Source organism: Anolis sagrei, chromosome 3, assembly GCF_037176765.1.
Source record: "Anolis sagrei isolate rAnoSag1 chromosome 3, rAnoSag1.mat, whole genome shotgun sequence".
Taxonomy (NCBI): Eukaryota; Metazoa; Chordata; class Lepidosauria; order Squamata; family Dactyloidae; genus Anolis; species Anolis sagrei.
Window position 1 is genome coordinate 35,560,895 of NC_090023.1, and position 23,282 is coordinate 35,584,176.

The 23,282-nt window shown below is 41.3% G+C and overlaps 1 protein-coding gene across 1 annotated transcript in view; it reads left to right on the plus strand.

Moving 5' to 3' along the window:
• The window catches only part of SERTM1 (serine rich and transmembrane domain containing 1), a 34,817-nt gene extending 16,037 nt beyond the window's left edge, over positions 1-18,780 (plus strand). Inside the window, exon 2 of the mRNA XM_060766936.2 lies at positions 17,712-18,780. Coding sequence (XP_060622919.1) covers positions 17,872-18,195 — 324 coding nt within the window. The 5' untranslated portion in view covers positions 17,712-17,871 and the 3' untranslated portion in view covers positions 18,196-18,780. The remainder of the gene's footprint in view (positions 1-17,711) is intronic.
• The last annotated feature ends 4,502 nt before the right edge of the window (positions 18,781-23,282 follow it).

Sequence of the window (23,282 nt, forward strand, 5' to 3'; positions counted from 1 at the left end):
AGGATTCCAAGGCTGATGTATTTCAGCTTAAATGAATGAACAACGTTTCATGCCAAGAGATATTGTTTTTCCCTCCCCTTTTGTGCGTTCCAGGGCCAGCGTGTTTAAGCGCTCAAGGATTCTGTAGGCATTGTTGTCTCTGCTGTGATTGAGAATCACTGCAGTGCATACAATTTTAGGAAGAAATAATCAAATGCAGTGTAGCATGTGAAAAGACTTTGTTAAAAGGACTCCTAGGCCAATGGGAATAGATTAGAACAGAAGTGGAATCATTTATATTTGTCTCATTTGAAGACAATGGCATACAACCATCCCCTTAGGGGATTTAATTTTTCCCCAACAGAAATAGAATCGATAGAAAGCAAGTTGGGGGTGATGTTGTCATTCACTATCTACAGAGGAGACTTTATATATACTTACAAAGCTTTCCATCATCTGAAATTAGGTTTTTATAATTAAACTTGATGTGTGTCATCAGTTGACGATTCAAAAGAGAGGGTGTGGTGGGCCTTCATTGTGTTTTTGGCACTGAACATCAGGATAGAAAATGCAATTACAAATAGATCTTAGTATTAATGATGTACTCAGTAGTAGCTTTTGCTACATTAGTTATTTTTCTTTATTACATTTGGACCGATTACAAGGTTGAGTGATTCCAAGATTGAAGGGATAAAAGCAACATTCAGATCCAACCCCGGAGAATTATTTATCCAAGGCTGATCAGCCTAAATAAGCTTAGAACAGTGGTTCTCAACCTTCCTTATGCCGTGACCCTTTAATACAATTCCTCATGTTGTGGTGACGCCCAACCATAAAATTATTTTTGTTGCTACTTCACAACTGTAGTCTTGCTACTGTTATGAATCATAATGTAAATATCTGATGTGCACAGTGTATTTTCATTCACTGGACCACATTTGGCACAAATACCTGATACATCCAAATTAGAATACTTGTGGAGTTAGAGGGGGATTGATTTTGTCATTTGGAAGTTGGTGTTGCTGGGATTTATAATTCACCTACAATCAAAGAGCATTCTGAACCAATGATGGAATTCATCCATACCTGGCACACAGAACTCCCATGATCAACAGAAAATACTAAAAGGGTTTGGTGGGCATTGACCTTGAGTTTTGGAGTTGTGGTTCACCTACATCCAGAGAGCACTGTGGACTCAAACAATGATGGATCTGGACCAAACTTGGCACAAATACTCAATAAGCCCAAATGTGGACACTGGTGGAGTTTGGAGAAAATAGACTTGGCATTTGGAAGTTGTAGTTGCTGGAATGTATAATTCACCTACAATCAAAGAGCACTCTGAACCCCAGCAAGGATAGAATTGGGCCAAATTTCCCACACAGAACCCCCATGCCCAACAGAAAATACTGTATTTTCCTCTGACACTCCCCTCATGATCCCCCCCCCCCCCGGGGTGACTCCAAGGTTGAGAAACACTGGCTTAGAAGAATGGAAATAGAAACACAAATGCACCATACTAGGCTCTGTATTTCAATAGGTGGAAGAACAATTCTGAAAACAGATCTATCTCTTACCTTAATCTGGATTGTCTAAATATGTATAAAGTAAAGGTAAAAGTTTCCCCTGACATTAAGTCTAGTCATGTCTGACTCTGGAGGGTGGTGCTCATCTCCATTTCTAAGCCAAAGAGCCGACATTATCCATAGACACCTCCAAGGTCATGTGGCCAGCATGACTGCATGGAGTACCGTTATCTTCCTACCAAGGTGGTACCTATTGATCTACTCACATTTGCATGTTTGTGAACTGCTAGGTTGGCAGAAGTTGAGTCTGACAGTGGGAGCTCACCCCACTCCCAAGATTTGAACTGCCAACTTTTTGGTCAGCAAGTTCAGCAGCTCAGCGGTTCAACCCGCTGCGCCGCCAGGGGGCCCTAATGCATATTCATTATAAAATGGATAGGGTAAGGGAAACACTAAGTCAACTGAATGATCAAAAATTGACCTTCAGTCTTCCATAAACTGGAATTGGCTCATTCATGACAACAAAGGCAGATTTCTGTACTTTCATCTGATTCTTTTGGCACTATCTTAGCCAAAAATTTACATTATTTGGCTTTCTAGCAATTTGTTGGAAGTCGCGTTCTGCCAAGAATGTAAGGTCCAACAAATGCCTCACTCATTTTGCAGACAATTTCATTGTATAAACTTGGATGGAAGAAGAAACAAGGGAACTCTAGAATCCAGCTGAGATTTCCAATTTTACTGGAATCATATGAAGAAGTAATTTGAAAAGTCTTGTCCAATGTTTTCTGCTCTGTAGGATGAATCTAAGCTGCCACTAAATTCTCGTCACTACTAGAATTCATATCTAAGTGGATTTCAGGCCTCTGGAATTAATGATAAAGAGATTAGGCAGAGAAAGCAATTGTGAAGTTGTGGCTCTGAGTCACCGCACATGGACTCCAGAACATTAAGTGACAGAAAGTATTTGACCTTCTCCCCATCTAGGTAGGGGGAGAGCGAAGTCTTCCCTGAAATGATCAATTACCATGGATCAGGACCACCAAGATTCCTATTTATTTATTTATTATTTACAGTATTTATATTCCGCTCTTCTCACCCTGCAGGGGACTCAGGGAAGATTACAGTGCACATATACATGGCAAACATTCAATGCCATTAGACGTATAACATATATAGACAGACACAGAGGCAATGTAACATTCCAGATTTCATGAGGGTATGCTTGCTTCCGGCCACAGGGGGAGCTGCCGCTTCACTGTCCACTTGTGACACCAAGTCTTTGATGGAGTACTTCCTCATTCTTATGCATGGTGCTGGAAGCTTTTTTGGTGTCATAAATTAGTTAAATTAGCCTCCCCACATAAAGCTGTATCTAAACTTCCTACTTTGCAGATGCAACTGTCTTTTGGGCTGCATAGGTCAACAGCAAGCTAGAGCATTAATGGTCGGAAGCTCACTCTGACCTGGCCTGGCTTTGAACTCATGACCTCATGGTCAGTAGTGATTTAATGCAGCTGGCTACTAACTAGCTGTGCCACAGCCCGGTCCAATGTAGTTATTGGGCTTCTTGGATTACACATGGCTTTATTAGTTGTATGATTTCAACAGTATGATGGGGTTTCATTTATTACTCATGGTAAACACTTTGTTTGCTGCACTTATTCTTGGTGTTGCATGCCTCCAGATCATATCTAACATATTGCGACCCAAACACACGGTCTTTTTGGCAAGATTTGTTCAGTGGTGGTTTGCCATTGCCTTCATTCCTCTAAAGGTGTGATTTGCCCAGGGGCATCCAGTCTGTTTCTATGACTAAGCAGGATTTAAATCCAGTCTCCCACAATTGTAGTTCAACACTCAAACTACTATACCGTGTAGGCTCCAAAATGGACATGCAAATGAACAGAATTCACAAGAATCTGCCTGCCAGTATTGAATCCTCTCTCCTTAAAAACAGTTCCAGGATGTCTGCCCCTGCTCCTTATGGCATATGAGCATATGAACAGAAGAATGGTGTCACAGATGGATAAGCCACATGGTCAAGGAAAATTGCCTTACATGTCCCAGGCTTTCTTTTTAAGGTGAGGGTGGAAAACTCTTGAAAGTTTGGGGGCCAGTTTTCTATTTCTTGGATTCTCTGAGTGACTGACAATAGTGCTCCCCACATACCAAAAAAACAAACAAACAAAAAAAACCAAACCCCTAGACAGCCAAAACGAAGACTATGGCAATTTGAGAAGTAAACCTCTAGGACAGTGACTCTCAACCTGTAGGACCCCAGGTGTTTTGGCCTACAACTCCCAAAATTCCTAGCCAGTTTACCAGCTGTTAGGATTTCTGGGAGTTGAAGACAAAAACATCTGAAGACCCACAGGTTGAGAAGCGCTACTCTAGGAGGAGGAACTAACAGATATATGCACTTCTTTTGCAAGAAATAGGGTTATCTAGGGAGGACAGAATTAAGCCATCCTCAATATTAATGTACATGTCCAGTCTTCTGATTTAGATGGAAGTTGTTTTATCTATACAGCTGGGATCCAGGCTGTTTGAAGAATTGTATCTCCAAATATGAGCCTATTTGAGCTCTAAGATCTTCAAAAGGGGCAGTTCTCTTTGCCATTATATCTTCTCAGGCTTGTTTGGTGGGAATGAAGGGAAGGCCTTCTCAGTCTTTGTTTCCAGACTTTGAAAGACCTAGAGACTTCAGGGTGACTCCCTTCTTGCACTCCATCTGGCAGCAAGTCAATGCTTTCCTATTCCTTCAGGCCTTTAAGAATTAATTAACAGAAGTTGAGGAAGCAGGAACCCATTTTGTTTCCTTCTGCTTCAGGATAAGCTTTGTTTGAATTTAACAGCTTTCAGGGCTGCTTTCTTTGAGAGGCGGGGCTTCCTGAGTTTAAAAACTAACTGCTGAGAGGCGGGGCTTCCTGTTTATCCTATATAAACCAGTGTCTGAACCCAAGGGGCAGCTGGGCTTTCCACAGAAGTTGAGGAAGCAGGAACCCATTTTGTTTCCTTCTGCTTTAGGGTAAGCTTTGTTTGAATTTAACAGCTTTCAGGGCTGCTTTCTTTGAGAGGCGGGGCTTCCTGAGTTTAAAAACTAACTGCTGAGAGGCGGGGCTTCCTGGTTATCCTATATAAACCAGTGTCTGAACCCAAGGGGCAGCTGGGCTTTCCACAGAAGTTGAGGAAGCAGGAACCCATTTTGTTTCCTTCTGCTTCAGGGTAAGCTTTGTTTGAATTTAACAGCTTTCAGGGCTGCTTTCTTTGAGAGGCGGGGCTTCCTGAGTTTAAAAACTAACTGCTGAGAGGCGGGGCTTCCTGGTTATCCTATATAAACCAGTGTCGCGCGCGCCTAATGGCGCGCGCGAACTCATACACTCAGTAACCTATACTTTCACCCCTGCATACAGACAACAACATCAAACACACACCAAGAGCATTAGCAACCTCCAGATGGAACAAACACGGAAACTTCCCATCTCATGCACAAGCTGTGGCATGTTCAGCTTTTTCACACTACAATTACTCAATTACATCTGCCCCAAGTGTACACAGATCACTCGCATGGAACACAGGATACGACAACTCGAGGACCGTATTAAGACCCTTAAGGACATTCAGGAACTTGAGCTCTTCTTAGACACCACTCACCACACTGGCCTAGACACGCAGCCCATATCGCACCAACATTACGGGGAGGCTCAACATAACAGCACCTCAGATGTGGACAACCCTCAGGCTTGGAGAAATGTCACCCTTAGAAGGACACATAGGACCCGGAAGCCTCCTCAGAATACCTCCGCTCAGCTGCAGTTACACAATAGATTCCAAATTCTCACACAACTAGCACCTGACCAAGAAACACAACATATTGGGGAAGACCAGAATGGCTTAGATACTGATCAGTGGCTCATCCTTGATCAATGTGCGGGGGATAGCCCTGACAGGGACAACACTTCACAACATTCACACTTGCACAATCCTGCAGGTGTACCATCCCCAACCATAGACCAGGAGCAACAGGAACACATACAGGAGAACCATAGGCTCTCGGACGAATCTCAATGGATTGTCCTTGATGAATGCACCGGGGATGTCGAGGAGGAGGACAACACTTTTCACCTACACAATTCACACCAACAGGATCACTTTTCTGGAGACCTACACACTACATTGCACAAAAGGGGCGCTGTCATTCCTGAAAGTAAACAGGTCTTGGTAGTAGGCGACTCCCTCCTTAGAGGAACGGAAGCTGTCATTTCCAGACCAGATGGGATGGCTCGAGAAATATGCTGCCTACCGGGGGCAAAAATACACCATATCACTCAGAGGCTCACCAGGCTCCTCAAGCCCTATCACCGTCCTCCCCTCATGTTGATTCATGTAGGAACCAATGATACTGCAAGGCATACGTTTCAAAAGATCACAAATGATTTTCGAGCTCTAGGAGCAATGCTAAAAGAATGTAATGTACAGGTGGTCTTTTCATCCCTCCTCCCTGTTGTAAGACACGGACCCACAAGAGCCAGAAAAATAGTACAGGTCAATGACTGGCTTAGAAAATGGTGTCAGGAGGAACGCTTTGGCTTCCTCGACCATGGCCTGCTATTCCAGGAGGATGGCCTACTGGCAAGGGATGGGGTGCATCTCACACAAGTAGGAAAACACTTTTTTGCTCACAGACTCGCAAACCTCATTAGACGCACTTTAAACTAGGTCCACCGGGGGAGGGGGACAACAGCCTTGCGAATGCTACTTTACCCATAATGTCTGGGAATCGCCAGAAGGCTAAACGGAGGGCTGCACAAACACAACAAGGACCACGTACCAAAAGCACAATAATCCCAATTAAACAGCTCAAGGGAAGATCCCAGGGGCTCACATGTCTTTACACTAATGCACAGAGCATGGGAAATAAACAAGACGAACTCCAACTTCTAGCACAACACCACAAATATGATATCATAGCCATCACTGAAACCTGGTGGGATGACTCCTATCGCTGGAATGTAGATATCGAGGGGTATAACCTCTTTCACAGAAACCGAACAAAGGGGAGAGGAGGCGGAGTAGCCTTATATGTCAAAAACTCTTATGCTGCAGAAGAAATTCAAGACAGCAATCTGGGAAACCAGCTTGAAATCATCTGGATAAGAATCAAGGGAACTGGGACTCAAAAAGATGTCGTTGTAGGCGTCTACTACAGACCCCCAAGCCAGGAGGAAGATCTTGATGAAGTCTTCTGCCAACAGTTGACCAAACAGGCACAGAAAAGAGATGTAGTAGTCATGGGCGATTTCAACTATCCCGATATTTGCTGGAAAACAAACTCGGCCAAGAGTACAAGGTCCAACAAATTCCTCGCTTGCCTTGCAGACAATTTCATGGTCCAGAAGGTAGAAGAGGCAACAAGGGGATTGGCTACTCTTGATCTCATCCTAACAAATGCGGAGGACCTGATCGATGCGGTCGAAGTGGTAGGATCCTTAGGGGCAAGTGACCATGTGCTCCTGCAATTTGAGGTACAAAGGAAGGCCGAAACTAAGACAAGTCAAACCCGCATTTTGGACTTTAGGAGAGCTGATTTCCAAAAAATGAAGGAAACGCTGAGCAGCATTCCGTGGACACAGATACTAAAAGACAAGGGAGCTACGGATGGATGGGAACTTCTCAAGAGTGAAATACTCAAGGCGCAATTGCAAACCGTGCCAACAAAGAGAAAAAATAGGACAAGTGCAAAGAAGCCAGAATGGATGTCCAAAGAACTTCTAACTGTGCTAAGACACAAAAGAGACATGCACAAGAAGTGGAAAAGGGGAGAAATCACCAAAGAAGAATTCAAACAAATAGCCAACACCTGTAGGGAAAAGGTCCGCAAAGCTAAAGCAAAAAACGAGCTCAGACTTGCCAGGGACATTAAAAACAATAAAAAGGGCTTCTATTCTTATGTCAGTAGAAAAAGGAAAAACAAGGAGGCGATAGGACCTCTTCGAGGAGAAGATGGGGCAATGCTGACAGGGGATAGGGAAAAGGCAGAACTACTTAATGCCTTCTTTGCCTCGGTCTTCTCACAAAAAGAGAGTCTTCAACCTCAGCAAGATGGAGTGGAAGAGGGATTGGAGGACATCCAACCCCAAATTGGGAAAGAAGTCGTCCAGGAATACCTGGCCGCTCTTAATGAGTTCAAGTCCCCAGGACCAGATCAACTACACCCAAGAGTATTGAAGGAACTAGCGGAAGTCATTTCGGAACCATTGGCAACCATCTTTGAGAGTTCTTGGAGAATGGGAGAAGTTCCAGCAGATTGGAGGAGGGCCAATGTGGTCCCAATCTTCAAGAAGGGAAAAAAGGACGACCCAAACAACTACCGTCCGGTCAGCCTCACGTCGATACCGGGCAAGATTCTGGAAAAGATTGTTAAGGAAGTGGTCTGCAAACACTTAGAAACAAATGCAGTCATCGCTAATAGTCAACATGGATTTATCAAAAACAAGTCATGCCAGACTAATCTGATCTCTTTCTTCGATAGAGCTACAAGCTGGGTAGATGCGGGGAATGCCGTGGATGTAGCGTACCTGGATTTCAGTAAGGCCTTCGACAAGGTCCCCCATGACCTTCTGGCAAGGAAACTAGTCCAATGTGGGCTAGGCAAAACTACGGTGAGGTGGATCTGTAATTGGTTAAGTGGACGAACACAGAGAGTGCTCACTAATGCTTCCTCTTCATCTTGGAAAGAAGTGACGAGCGGAGTGCCGCAGGGTTCCGTCCTGGGCCCGGTCCTGTTCAACATCTTTATTAATGACTTAGATGAAGGGCTAGAAGGCATGATCATCAAGTTTGCAGACGACACCAAATTGGGAGGGATAGCCAATAGTCCAGAGGACAGGAGCAGAATTCAAAACGATCTTGACAGATTAGAGAGATGGGCCAAAACTAACAAAATGAAGTTCAACAGTGACAAATGCAAGATACTCCACTTTGGCAGAAAAAATGAGATGCAAAGATACAGAATGGGGGACGCCTGGCTCGAGAGCAGTACGTGTGAAAAAGATCTTGGAGTCCTCGTGGACAACAAGTTAAACATGAGCCAACAATGTGATGTGGCGGCAAAAAAAGCCAATGGGATTTTGGCCTGCATCAATAGGAGCATAGTGTCTAGATCTAAGGAAGTAATGCTACCCCTCTATTCTGCTTTGGTTAGACCACATCTGGAATATTGTGTCCAATTCTGGGCACCACAATTCAAGAGAGATATTGACAAGCTGGAAAGTGTCCAGAGGAGGGCGACTAAAATGATCAAGGGTCTGGAGAACAAGCCCTATGAGGAGCGGCTTAAGGAGCTGGGCATGTTTAGCCTGAAGAAGAGAAGGCTGAGAGGGGATATGATAGCCATGTATAAATATGTGAGAGGAAGCCACAGGGAGGAGGGAGCTAGCTTGTTTTCTGCTTCCTTGGAGACTAGGACACGGAACAATGGCTTCAAACTACAAGAAAGGAGATTCCATCTGAACATTAGGAAGAACTTCCTGACTGTGAGAGCCGTTCAGCAGTGGAACTCTCTGCCCCGGAGTGTGGTGGAGGCTCCTTCCTTGGAAGCTTTTAAACAGAGGCTGGATGGCCATCTGTCAGGGGTGATTTGAATGCAATATTCCTGCTTCTTGGCAGGGGGTTGGACTGGATGGCCCATGAGGTCTCTTCCAACTCTTTGATTCTATGATTCTATGATTCTATAATTGAGAGCACTATTGAATGAGCGATAGTCCCAGTACTGTGGAAAAGCTGGAATATAAACAAATCATTATTGTCATTGAAGAGAGGATCCAGTTTTCTTGCCTTGCAAATTCACCGCTATTCCCTGCTCAGTTCTTGCAGTAAGAGTGGAAATTGGAGAGCAGATACAGTGACTAATTTTATTGAAACATGTACATTTTTATTTATAGTGAAAAATAAGTTTAAACTGACCAACTTTTAAAAAATAACATAAATACATATAAGCAGAAACTGTTCTCAACTCATGGTTGGATTTGTGTTGTCCATTGTGCCAGACGTCACAACTGAATCATTTGGCAAGAATATGAAGGTAGCTGTTGTTTAGACATCTCAGTTTTCATTTGGAGACCATCTGGCGCTTTTTGTGATAGTGTACAAATCACTAGCAGCACTAGACAGTCTGTTCCTGTTTACAGGAAGAAAACTGTGCTACAAACCAATGTCCTGACTTTAATTCAGTCCAATGTCCCTTGAAATCCAAAGAACATTTTAGAATCAGAACTATAAAACTTTACTTTTGGGGACCATAGTGCCCAGAATCTCCCACTCAGCGTGGCACATTTCCAAGCTCTCTCTAGAATCCATGTATTTTGTCAATGTTTTGGTCAGACTTTACCCCTCTGTTTGTTTAACCCTTTGATGTGACCCACTGCTGCCTTTGTTCCTGGCCTTCTGGGGGTAAAATTTGTTGGGAATAGCAACCTTCGAAGTCTTCACTATTTTTTTTGTTAATGTATATATTTGCTAACCTGTATTGTATGCATATGTTGATTTGCTAGTTTGACTGACCTCTTTGATATGGGAGTGACTACAGACATGTGACTGTACTGAGCATGTTCAGACTCAAGATCCATTTTGTTAACAGTATGTTTTTGGACTTCAATGGAAGTAGGTGTCATTTTGGACTTATGCAGGAACTATTTACTATATGTTTGCTTTGTGAAGCAATGAGTAGTTATACAGTTTGGACTATGGACTATTGATTAAAAATGATACCCAGTGTTCTCAACACAGAGAAACTATATCCTATCTATAACTGAACTTTAATAAGAAATGTGCCTGTATAGTGAATTAATACATGATGTTTGTCAGTAAACAAGATATGTTATTTTTCAAATAAAAGTTTGATTTTTTATCTATGAGTGCATATTTTAAATTAAGAGTTTTCAAGGAAGAGTATATGTTTTGGGCAACTGCAACCTCAAAAAACATTTTAAAACTCTGCTAGGCAAATAGATACTTTTATGCAGTGGCATGTCTTTGTCCCTGGCAGTTCAAAGACATGGTTCTTCAGTTTAACAGCCAAGTTACCTATGTACTACATGATTGCTTGTGAACATCCCTTGTTCAAAGGGTTGACTTCTAACAAGGCCATGCCTTTCCTTGATTTGTGGTTTTCAAAAGGTAGTCTCCAAATGTTCATGGAGATTCACATTTGCCGGATATGACATCATTGTTCCTTTTCAAAAAGGTTATGATTGCCATTTTTTCCCCAAAAAAATTGGATTACAGGACAAGTTACAATGAGTTACATGTGCTAGCTTTCAAAATGCAAAAAGAACAACTTCCTGAGTACAGGGCATTTGAAAATTGGGTTGTTAAACATTACTATATTGCTTGACCTCCATAGAATGCATTAGTGGGGACTTCCTTTGGCCCCTTCCACACAGCTGTATAAAATCCACATTGAAATAGATTATATGGCATTGTGGACTCAGATAACCCAGTTCAAAGCAGATACTGTGGATTATCTGCCTTGATATTCTGCGTTATATAGCTGGATTATACAGCCCTATATTCCAGAATATCAAGGCAGAAAATCCCACAATATTTGCTTTGAATTGGATTATCTGAGTTCACACTCAGATAATGTGGGATTTTCTTCCTTGATATCCTGTGATATAGGGCTGTGTGGAAGGGCCCTGGGTTTTCTTCCAATTTTAGATTGATCCTTACTAAAATCCAATGGTACATAATCACACCACACAGCATATTTCCATTTACTGCACTAAAAACCATGTGCCAGTAATGTGTGTTTCCTAGATCCTAAGAGCCACAGATAAAGCTTCTGAAGTTGCTGACAAAGGTTGAAGGATAAAATAGAGCGATAAAACCAAGTTATGCATAAAGGAGAACCACAGGCAACAGAAATGTAAGGAATGAGCATTGGCAAGGTTATCTGGAAGAACACTCAATTTACTGCAGTATGTGGAGATGAGATCCCATCAGTCACTTTATCTTTTCTGCAGCCATATTTGTCTATTAAATGCAGATCCTTCTTTTCAATTCCACTAAATCAGAAGAATAGAGACACCTGCATTATTCCTAAAGGGTACTTTATTTTTTCTAAGTAAAGCAACATTCAAACATGTGGCATTCAAGGAATGATTTAAATGAGATAACTTCCCATGATCTGGGTATATTATGTCATGGACGAGGAATCTATAGCTCTCCAGATTCTAATTCCCCATATTCTTTTTCAGCCTAGCCAGTAATGAATGAGGCTGGTGTTGTTGTTCATCAGTATGTGGAAGGCTTCAGTGTTCAAATATTTATATTTTTATTGCACCAATATCTTCAATAGATGAACCACAATTTACATACATAAGTAGAGGAACAGGAAGAGAGACCTCCAAGTCCTTGTGAGCGAAGATGAATTAAGTGTTGTCAAAGGCATTCATGACTGCAATCACTGGGTTGCTGTGAGTTTTCCGGGCTGTATGGCCATGTTCTAGAAGCATTCCCTCCTGACATTTTGCTCACATCTATGGCAGGCATACTCAGAGGTGAAGTCTGTTGGAAACTAGGCAAGTGAAGTTTATAGATCTGTGGAGTGTCCAGGGTTGGAGAAAGAACTCTTGTCTGCTTGAGGGAAGAGTGAAAGTTGCAATTAGCCACTTTGATTAGCATTGAATGTCCTTGCAGCTTCAAATACTGGCTGATTCCTGCCTTGGGGGACCTTTTGTTGGGAGGTGTTAGCTGGCCCTTATTGTTTCATGTCAGGAATTCCCCTGTTGCTTGAGTGTTCTTCTTTATTTATCATCCTAATTTTAGAGGGTTTTTTAAAATACTGGTAGCCAGATTTTGTTCATTTTTATGAACAGACTAATTCAACCAGAGAAGTCTGTCATAGCAGAGCACCTGATGAACCAACCTGGGCACAGTATAGTATTTGAGAACACAGGAATGCTGGACCACCCAACCAAGGATTCCCCCAGGTAGGAATCAGCCAGTCTTTGAAACAGCAAGGCCATTCAATGCTAATCAAGGTGGCCAATTGCAACATTTACATTGCCTCAAGCAGACAAGAGTTCTTTCTCCCACCCTGGACATTCCACAGATATATAAACCCCACTTGCCTAGTTTCCAACAGACCTCATAATTTGTAAGGATGCCTGCCATAGATGTGGGGAAAACATCAGGAGAGAATGCTTCTGAAACATGGCCATATAGCCTGCAAAACTCACAGCAACCCAGTGAATTAAGTGTTTAACACAGAGCCTCAGACACAGTGAAAAGCTATGTGCCCCCAACTGTGAGATATGTTCTCTAAATACTATCAGGCATCTATGTAGTATGTAGGCTGAGATAAATTTTGTTAAAAGCTGCTAAAAGCTGGTACTAAAAGCAAGTTCAGTCCACCTTGTGACCTTGGATCCTGCTATTGAATGCCTGGGATTTATGACCCATGGGCTGCTCACTGGCTTCTCAACTTGGATTGTTCTGATTTATGGCTTCTTGATCTCAGACTGTTTATTATTGCAGATTTCATGCTTCTCCTTTTGAACTCCTGGAACAGCAGGACAGTGTGTTCTCCAAGGTCTTCCAGGGTGCTAATGCAGCCCCCCCCCCCCCACCACTTCCAATGGTTTTCCACCCCTGATCTAAAGCAACTGAGCGCATGAAATATTTTTAAAATGTGCAAGCAAGTGCAGGATTAGGGCATATGTATTATGCAAATCATAGTGCTAAGCTTTCCATAAAAAGAATAAACACAATTGTGGATACTTGCAGTTCAGGCAAATTTTGGAAGGACACTTATGGACATAGCATGAGGCTTATTGCTAATAGATGCTCTTCTCTATGGTGTGTATATATAGAATTTGATGTTTTCCCCTGATGCACAGTTCATTCTATATTCCAGTTGAATAATGCAGTAAAATATTTTTTCACTGTTTAATTGAGGCAAGTTTTTGATAATAGCACAAACCCTTTTCAGCTAGTTTTGTGCAGAAAGTCAGCATTGGGGGGGGGGTCACAAGGGGGTGTCAGAGGGGTCACCAAAGACCATCAGAAAACACAGTATTTTCTGTTGGTCATTGGGGTTCTGTGTGGGGTTCTGTGTGGGAAGTTTGGTCCAATTCTGTCATTGGTGGGGTTCCGAATGCTCTTTGATTGTATGTGAACTATAAATCCCAGCAACTAGAACTCCCAAATGTTTTAAGACTTTGTATGGTTTTTATATTTTTTATATCATATGCTATTGTTTTTAACAGATTTTCTTGATTGTTTTTACTTGTTATAATTGTTGAGACATCTAATTGTTGCCAATTTGTGAATCGCTCCAAGTTGCCTCTGGGCTGAGAGGAGCAGTATATAAATATAGTAAATAAATAAATGTCAATGTCTATTTTCCCTAAACTCCACCAGTGTTCACATTGGGCATATTGAGTATTTGTGCCAAGGTTGGTCCAGATCTAGCTTTGCTTCAGTCCACAGTGCTCTCTGGATTTAAGTAAACTACAACTCCAAAACTCAAGGTCGGTACCCACTAAACCCTTCCAGTATTTTCTGTTGGTCATGGGAGTTCTGTGTACCAAATTTTGTTAAATTCCATCATTGGTGGAGTTCAAAATGCTCTTTGATTGTAGGTTAGCTATAAATCCGAGCAACTACAACTCCCGAATGACAAAATGAATCCCCCTTAACCCCACCAGTATTCAAATTTGGGGGTATCAGGTATTTGTGCCAAATTTGGTCCAGTGAATGAAAATGCATCCTGCATATTAGATATTACATTATGATTCAGTACAGTTCCAGAATTACAGTTATGAAGCAGCAACGAAAATAATTTTATGTTTGGTGGTCACCACAATATGAGGAACTATATGAAGGGGTCACGGCATTAGGACGGTCGCGAACCACTGCTATAGTGGTTTCAGTGTTGGACAGAGACCAGGATTCAAATCTCTGTCCAACCATGAAAATCCAATCTTGAGCAAGTTAATCTCTCCTCTAAATAAAGCTTGCCAAGAAAACCCTGGGGTAAGGTTGGCATAGGTCAGAGTTGGCATGAAGGACATAACAGTGAGTGCAGACTCAATAAGAGACATGGTTTTCACATATTATTGCTGAAAGTTATTTAGCTGCCATTGAAAATGCGTCTGAGGTAGCAATTTACAGATCGTTGTCTGGACCATACTGTTACATGACTGTTATTCACACATACTCAGGAAGATGATGAGGTAGATTATTTAGGGCTGTCAAAGGTGTCTCGGGAGGCACCTTTTAGTCTGCCAAGAAACAAATGATGCTAGTAAAAGGATGCCTGTATTTCCTGACAGGTACTCATGTTTTTTTGCTTTTCTCAGCCACAGGAAGTGTCTGCGTCTTGAAGGAGAAGCCTTTAATGTATGTTAGAGGAACCAAGAGGATCGAAAAATGCCAAACAATGATGACAAAGTAGAGCACTATGTGTAGAAGTATTGGCGCAGCTTCCTGGAAGCACAGAAGGGTTATTTTTAACTTAATTGATTTCATTTTGAACTCATCTTTCCTCCCCAGAGCTCAGGGTGGCTTACAAGGTTCTCCTCCCTCATTTATCCTCACAAGAAATCTATGAAGTAGGTCAAGCTGAGAGGGAGGGACTCTGTCACCCGGTGAGTTTTATGGTGTTGCGGAAATTTGACCCTGGATCTCTTTAGTTTTAATCCAGCACTGCACTTTCCTATGCAACACTGTCTCTCTGACCTTAATATGACATCCTAAACAAGCAAATAGCAATCATGGCCTAAAGATTTATCACGTTTCAATGGGACTATAAAAACACATTGGCAATGCTGCAAGGCGCTTTTATAGTCCCATTGAAACAAATGTAATTATCCTTGAAGCAAATATTACTTTTGTATTACACCGATGTCTTTCAGTAGTACTGTGTTCTCTTTCAATGAGACTGATAAAACCAATGGACCTTGCTGTGAAAGAAAAGACTAAATAAGATGGCTAAACATCAGAAGTGGACAAATCTCTGCTTTTGACACATTTGGACAGAAACAGGCTGATCTTCGGGTCTTTGATTTGGAGTTCTGCATTGCACTGATCTATTCTATTGTGTCTTCTCAAGCAGAATAGAGTAGGAAAACATATGAACTATTATTATTATTATTATTATTATTATTATTATTATTCTATAAGCCGCCCCAAGTCCCTTTTGGGAGATGGTGGTGGGACATAAATAAAGTTGTTGCTGTTGTTGTTATTGCTGTTGTTGTTATCTTTCTTTATAGCCCGCTTTTCTCCCCATGAGGATTCACTGCAGCTAACATTTATCTACACGAAACAGTTTAAAAAGAGCAATACAGTAAAGGTGAAGGTTTCCCCTTGATATTAGCTCTAGTCATGTCCGACTGTGTAGGGTGGTGCTCATCTCCATTTCTAAGCCAAAGAGACAACGTTGTCCAGAGTTACTGCCAAGGTCATGTGGCCAGCATGACTTCATGAAGTGTCGTTACCTTCCCACCAAACCGGTACCTATTTTTCTACTCACATTTGCATGTTTTCAAACTGCTAGGTTGGCAGAAGCTGGGGCTAACAGCAGGAGCTCACCTCACTTCCTGGATTTGAACCACGGACCTTTCTGTCAGTGAGTTCAGCAGCTCAGCGGTTTAGCCCACTGCGCCTCCCGGGCAATACAAAAATTAAAAACAATTAAATAATAACAGTGTGGTAAAACAATTTAAATAAAGGAAATACATTAAAATTGCCTTTAAAACTCATATCCGCCCCCAATCCTTCCCACCCCCACTTTTATCATATTCATGCCCTCCAACTGTCCCTAATTGGTGAGAGCAGTCCAGATTAATAGTTAGTCATTCCACTTTTTCATCTCCTTTAAAAGTGTTCTAGTTTCTCCTCCAGCTTCCCAGTAAGCTTAGGCAAAACCAAACTGCTACAGCCTCTCCTAGCTTGTGTGTTCTTCCTCATTAATAACCTTTGCCATCTTGATCCACTCCTAAGTTACTTGGTCCCAGATGTCCTGTGAAATACAATCTGTGAAACACTGTAAGGTATGCACACTTAGAATCATAGAATCAAAGAGTTGGAAGAGACCTCATGGGCCATCCAGTCCAACCCCCTGCCAAGAAGCAGGAATATTGCATTCAAATCACCCCTGACAAATGGCCATCCAGCCTCTGCTTAAAAGCTTCCAAAGAAGGAGCCTCCACCACACTCCGGAGCAGAGAGTTCCACTGCTGAATGGCTCTCACAGTCAGGAAGTTCTTCCTAATGCCTAAAGATCTTGCCTAAATATCAACCATGTTGAGACAACGTAGACTTTGGGGTCCTATGCACCAGAATGCCTTGGAATGAGTTTTTCCATTCTATTCCCATTTGAGTAGAAATGGGAATGCTAACATTAACATTAGCATGTGGGTGAGATAAGCATGTATCTATAAAGAGGAAATAGTGGTGTTTAGGATATTAGAATGAATCTTTTCATGTCAACTCAAATGACAATTTTTACTATGAAAAATTGTTGTAGATCAGCCAGAGGCTGATGGTTTAACTGATGATTTAGAGAGGACTGTGAAATTTCCTGTGGCATAAAGTGATAGGCTCTCAAGTCTGGGAAATTCAGGTCTGGAAAATTGTGGTTCTCTTTGTGAGGAAACTGGCTTGGGAAGTACAGGGCCTCAAGGCCAGTCAGGGAGCCAGAAGTACCAACAGCAGATAAGAAATCGAGTGATAAGGAGGGTTCCCAGGATAAACCAATACCCAAACCACTACACCTCCCTGGCTCTTATGTAGCTGCCTGGCACATAAGTCAACTCACTGAATTGGTAATTACTACAAACGTTAAGAAATATATAGAGTTGTAGTTCTTTATTTATGGTCTTAATGGAAAAAAACCCCCTACAAAACAACTACAATGTATTGAGTTCAGCAAACAACTACTTACCATGCATTTGTTTCAGGAAATAGGAGAATATGCATGTGGTTCTTGATTTCTGAACTTGTTGGATTTGTAAACAACTGTTAAGCACAGAGTATACTTTTGAAATTATACGTGCCAACTTTTCTTGCATCATTTACAAAATGTGGAACAGAAATTGTTGTTTGTAGAAATTTCAGTACCACATCAAATGGAAATGGAAATGAATAGTGAAATGAAATTCTCTAATGGTTATTTCCTTCTTTTATTCTTTACAGGGCCAACACATAGTACATCTCAAGTTCATTTTCATCAAAGAAGTGGAGAGTAATGGGCATTACTGAGTGGCTTAATATGGCATTCGTTTTATGGAAATCTGTCTTGGACTACTAGCTCTCTTCTATTTTATTATACAACAGCCAGTTTTTTTTAAAAAAAATGTCAGAACTCAACCCTACATCTGGATTAATAGGAAACATGGAAAATGGAACTTTTCTGGAACTGTACCCCACTTCTCTCTCGACATCCATGGATTCATCTTCGGGACGCATGTCTAATGTCTATGTCTACGTGTCAATATTTCTCAGCCTCCTTGCTTTTCTTCTCTTGCTATTAATCATTGCCCTTCAGAGGCTGAAGAACATCATCTCTTCTAGTTCATCCTATCCAGAATACACCAGTGATGCTGGGAGCTCCTTCACTAACTTGGAAGTCTGTAGCATTTCCTCTCAACACTCTGCTTTTTCAACCCTTTCTTCATGAAAAATACACGGAAGGGAATACTTTGGGGATGGAACCACAATTTTGTCTAACTCTTGGGACGCAAGGAAAGTTATTCATGCAATATGTGTCATGGAGGACTACCAATCATAAGCAATCTTTAATATCCATTTGTATTTTTATTTCTCTTTTTAGTCTCTTTCTCCCTATTTTATTGTTCTGTTCACCTCTCAGCACATAAACCGACATATATCTGTAGTAGCATTGCAGATTTATAGCATTCCCCTGCCCACTCTGAAGATTAAACAGATATTTAAACTGAACATTGAGTATCCCATTTAGCTACGACTCATTGAACCCAAAACATTTGATGATCTTCCCCAGAAATGGTGTTATATTATTCAAAATAGATGCCCTGATTCATTGGCCTAGCCATTTAAAGCTTTATCGTGTTGTATTTCCAGAACTTAAGGCAATTTAAGACAACAAAACAAAGTTAAACTTGAGCTCAAAAGTGTGTTGCTGAGATTTACTTGTATATTATACTGAATACAATCCTCTGTATGACAGACATGATTGTTTTATTTTAAATCAAATATAATAAATGTGCTTGCTGGTTCATTTTAACTGTAGTGCATTTGGTAGATTAACAAAATGATATGGCTTTTTGAGGGGTGGGTTGGAAAGTGGTGTTTGCTTCTAATCTGAAAATACCTATCTAGGTTTTTGTTTTTTGTTTGATATTTTGCAATAATGAATTTGAGAGTTTGGGTAAATTGTCATAATTAATTAGGAGTTTGGGAAGTCAAATGTGGGCAACAATTACACTGGCCAACACACATTTTGGTGCTTCAAATGTTAGCCCTATTTCTGGGTATATGAGACCTGCCAGTTCCAAAAATGACACCAGCCCCCAATCAGCTCTAGTTTTTGAGATACAAAACATATGCCATATATCACTCTTCACTCTGCTCACCCATAAATAAATCAGTATTTTAATGTTTAAATTAATATCTTTAAAGCATGAAGGAAACGTGTTAGTAAAAGTGTAGTACATGAAAATCCACTTATTTCATACCAAAAATAAAATTTAAAATTTAATTTTATAAAATCAATCATATCTAAGAAACTAGGTTTTATGCGGTCTATCCAATGCAGTTTTCTGAATCAGCACCTCATATAACCCCAGGAACAGGCCTAAAAACCAAAACACCAAGAATTTTTTTGGGTTGGGCTGGGATTCAAAGAAAGATTAATTGTCAGATAATACTTGTCGGGATCCAGATGCCTTTAAAGAGCCAGACACAGGGATAAGGTCCAAACAAAGTTTATTAAGGCAACAAAAAGGACTCAGGGACCCTTACTTCAGTGTCCCTGGCCAAAACAAAAAGTTTCAAGCAATTTGCAAGACAAAAATTTAACTTGGCAAATAATCCGGATTAAACCGGCATATAATCTGGGATAAACAAAAGATTGAGCAAAACACCCCAAAGTCACAGAGTTCAAAGTATGCAAATAAACAGAACACAAAGCCGTAGGCCAAAAACAGTCCGAAGTCAAAGACAGAAGAGTCCAAAAAGCAGCGTCGTTGTCCAGGCAATCGGAAGTCAAAAGAGGGGAAGTCAGCACTTACGGGAATCCAAAGCCAGTCGATACACGGAGAAAGCAGCAACCTGTAGCTCCAGGACCCAAAAAGAGAAACAGCAGCGACAAAGACCCAGGCACAAATCCAACAATTTGCCCTCTGCAAAGTTCCATTACCTCAGTGCCTACATTTATCTTACAACTCATTATCGCTTGATGAACTGTCCACCACCCTCTCCTCCTCACTGTCAGCTGCTTTAGCCTCTACAGCTGAGCGCCAACACCCATCCCGCCAACACCCATCCTGCCAACTCTTATCAAGACTTATGTCTCCCCATGTATCATCAGTTTGCCAATCCCCAGAAAACCCCTTAAAAGTATCGCTGGACGTAGGTTGTGTACACACATCTCTGACTTCTTGCACACGAGTCCAATCCAACCCATCCTCCTCCAATAGAGGGAAGAAGTAAAATCATCCCAGAATATCAGTCTTGGAAATAAATGAGTCAGGTTAAATAAGTAAGAGAAACATAAGGTTCTTCACAAGTGCCCTTTGTTACCTATCTCATCACTGTCATTTGTTTTATGCACATGGCCCTTTGCACAGGTACAGTTGCGCTCTACTTCAAACAAAAAATGTCCGTTCTGTCAAATCTATCACAGATGAATTCCATATAAATTAAGAGACACTGAGAAATTTTGGTTTGGCACAAGCAGAAAGCAATTGCTTCATGGAACCACCTACAAAGCAGATAGTTCCAGCTGAAGCAAATTGTCATACGTAGTTTCTCTAAACAAAACACCCTCATCTGATGACAAAATGAAACATAGCAGATGGGCTCCTCCTCATCCGACAGTTAATGATACAGTGATTATTTTTGTGACCACAAGCTCGCAATGTGATATTCCAGTGCAGCAGTGGACAATGTCCAGAGTTTTAGTATATATGCTGGGCTTTCTCCTGAACCTTGGAGGACTGTTCCTATCCTTTAATACACTGAGCCCCCTAAAGAAACTGGCTTTAAAAGGGACCTCATGTCCTCTAGTGAGTGTAGAGTTGGATTGCCAGAGTGAAAACAAAAGATGACTCCTGGACCTTTGATGGTTGTGTAGAAGAGGGTTTTTCAGAAAAATGTTGCTTATACAACCAGGTGATAAGAAACACCTGCTGAAATTCTCTCTTCTACACAAACATGGTACTGCTTCATTATCCGGGTGGAGGCCAAAAGGGGGGCTAGACAGAGGATAGTCCACTTTGTGGGGAGAGGGGAGTTGAAGGAGTAAAACCTTTTCCCTGTTTTCCTGTTATTCCCCCCACTCATATCACTGTCATCAAAACAACTGTTATTGTGACATGGGAGTGAGAGCAGGGGGATAAACAGTGAAAACAGATTCAACACCTCCCCTCCCATAAAATGAACTATCCATCTCCATCTAGGCCCCCTTTTGAGTCCACCCACATAATGGAATAGTACCCAAACATTAATACAGTGGTTGTCAACCTGTGGGTCCCCTGATGTTTTGGCCTTCAGCTCACAGAAATCCTAACAGGTGGTAAGCCGGCTAGGATTTCTGGAAGTTGTAGGCCAAAACAGCTGGGAACCCACAGATTGAGAACCACTCCATTAAAAGTACAGGAACTTCTCCAGTGACTAGAAAACATTTCTGGTTTTGGAAAGACACTTTCACTTAGTTCTGAGGTCTTACAAGGTTTCTTCACATACAGATATTCCAGACGAACATAGATGTACCCTATATACTTATGTATAAGTCTTGGAATTTTCCTCAAAAAAAATCAACCCAAAAACCTTGGTCAACCTATCAATGGGTCAGTGTGAGTGTTGTATCTTAACTCTTATCTAAAAGAGTGGCTAAAGGTGAGATCTGAATTCATCTGGAAAGCATTGACCCCCCCCCCCCCCCCTCTACTCTCTCTGTCATGACACCACTTCTGGTCTATTTGAGTGCCTGGATGGGAAAATGGCAGTGGTGGCCATGCAAGTAAACAGAACAGCATATCAAAATTCAAATGTTTGGCCCCAAAGCTTGCCCTTGACTTAAACATGAGGTTAACTTACATGTGAGTCTATACATTAGTACAGCAACAGTACCAAACTTTTTTATGTCACATTTTCCAGCCTTACTTGTTATGCACTACCAGAATAGACATTGTGGTCATTTACACTTCCCCTTAGTGTGCACCATTTGCAAAGATATTCACCAAAATTAATCCAACTGTCTCTAAAGGCAGATAGACTATGCATTGCTCTTGTTTCTTTTACCGAGCTTCTAGTGCCTAGTAAAGTTTATTAGATCTTTTCAGACTCATTGCTGCTTTGAGTTGGCTGCTTCTATAGCTGGATGTTATAGTTATGTAATTTTATTTTTCTGTGCAGTACCTTGAGTGCTTTTGTGAGCCATCCTGAGTCCCTTTGGGGAGATGGGACAGGTGTTTATTATGGTTCCTTCAAGGCCCATGAGATACATGCACCAGGAGTAGTAGACCAATATATGTCTTCTGCTCAGTGAGATCAAGGGACTTCTACACCAACTTTGGTAGGATTACTTCTATAGTCTCCCCAAAGACACATGCTAAGAAAAAATGTTGTCTTAAAGGAAATACCTAGCACCATTTTTTCATATTTATTTATTTATGGCATTTATATGCTGCCCTTCTCACCCCGAAGGGGACTCAGAGTGGCTTACAAGATCTATATATACATACAATATATTAAATTATTAGCATAGCACAATATCAGTATTATATATTACTATATTGCATTATACTATTATATTGTATTATTATTAGTAATATTACATGTAATATAAAATAGACATATCATACCTTCCTTTTGTATTGTAAGTTTATGAATAACATCTTAAGCATCTCTACAACGAACTGTCTGTGGACCTCCTCTGTGCCAGACCCTTCTATCTCTACTTACGCTGTCAGTATCTCCATTTTGTCCTTCCAGGACAGGATCAAATAGGCATGCTCTTGCTAATCTCCCAGCTTTGAGCAGGAAAAGGGTTTGTTTCCCATATGTGAACTCACATCAGCTTCAATGCATCATATTTCAGCTGCAAAATGGCAAGGGACATTATAGTGAGACAACATAATGGCTGCATTACAGTGACTGAGACAAAGAAATACCACAGTGGCAAAATATAATAGATTCTCATGACAGTTCTTGCTTTTGTGCCAGAAGGGGGGAAAACACCTGGCAAGTGCCTGGATGTCAGTGGAAATGTTTCCAACTCTTTGGTTGACAGTCATCAATTCTGTAGCTTTTAAGTCTATTCTAATTGAATTGTATGGCCATTGGTCTTTAAAAACAAAGGGGAATGATCTGGTTGTTGTAACTGTTTGTGGTTTTTGCAACTGTTTTTAAGGAAACAATTTCAACTATTTTGAAACTATTAGAATCATAGAATCATAGAGTTTGAAGGGACCACAAGGGCCATCTAGTCCAACCTATGGCAGCCGTATACCAGAATATTCGGATATATTGTTGCCAAGACTCAGGTGGGCTAAGAGAGGCAAG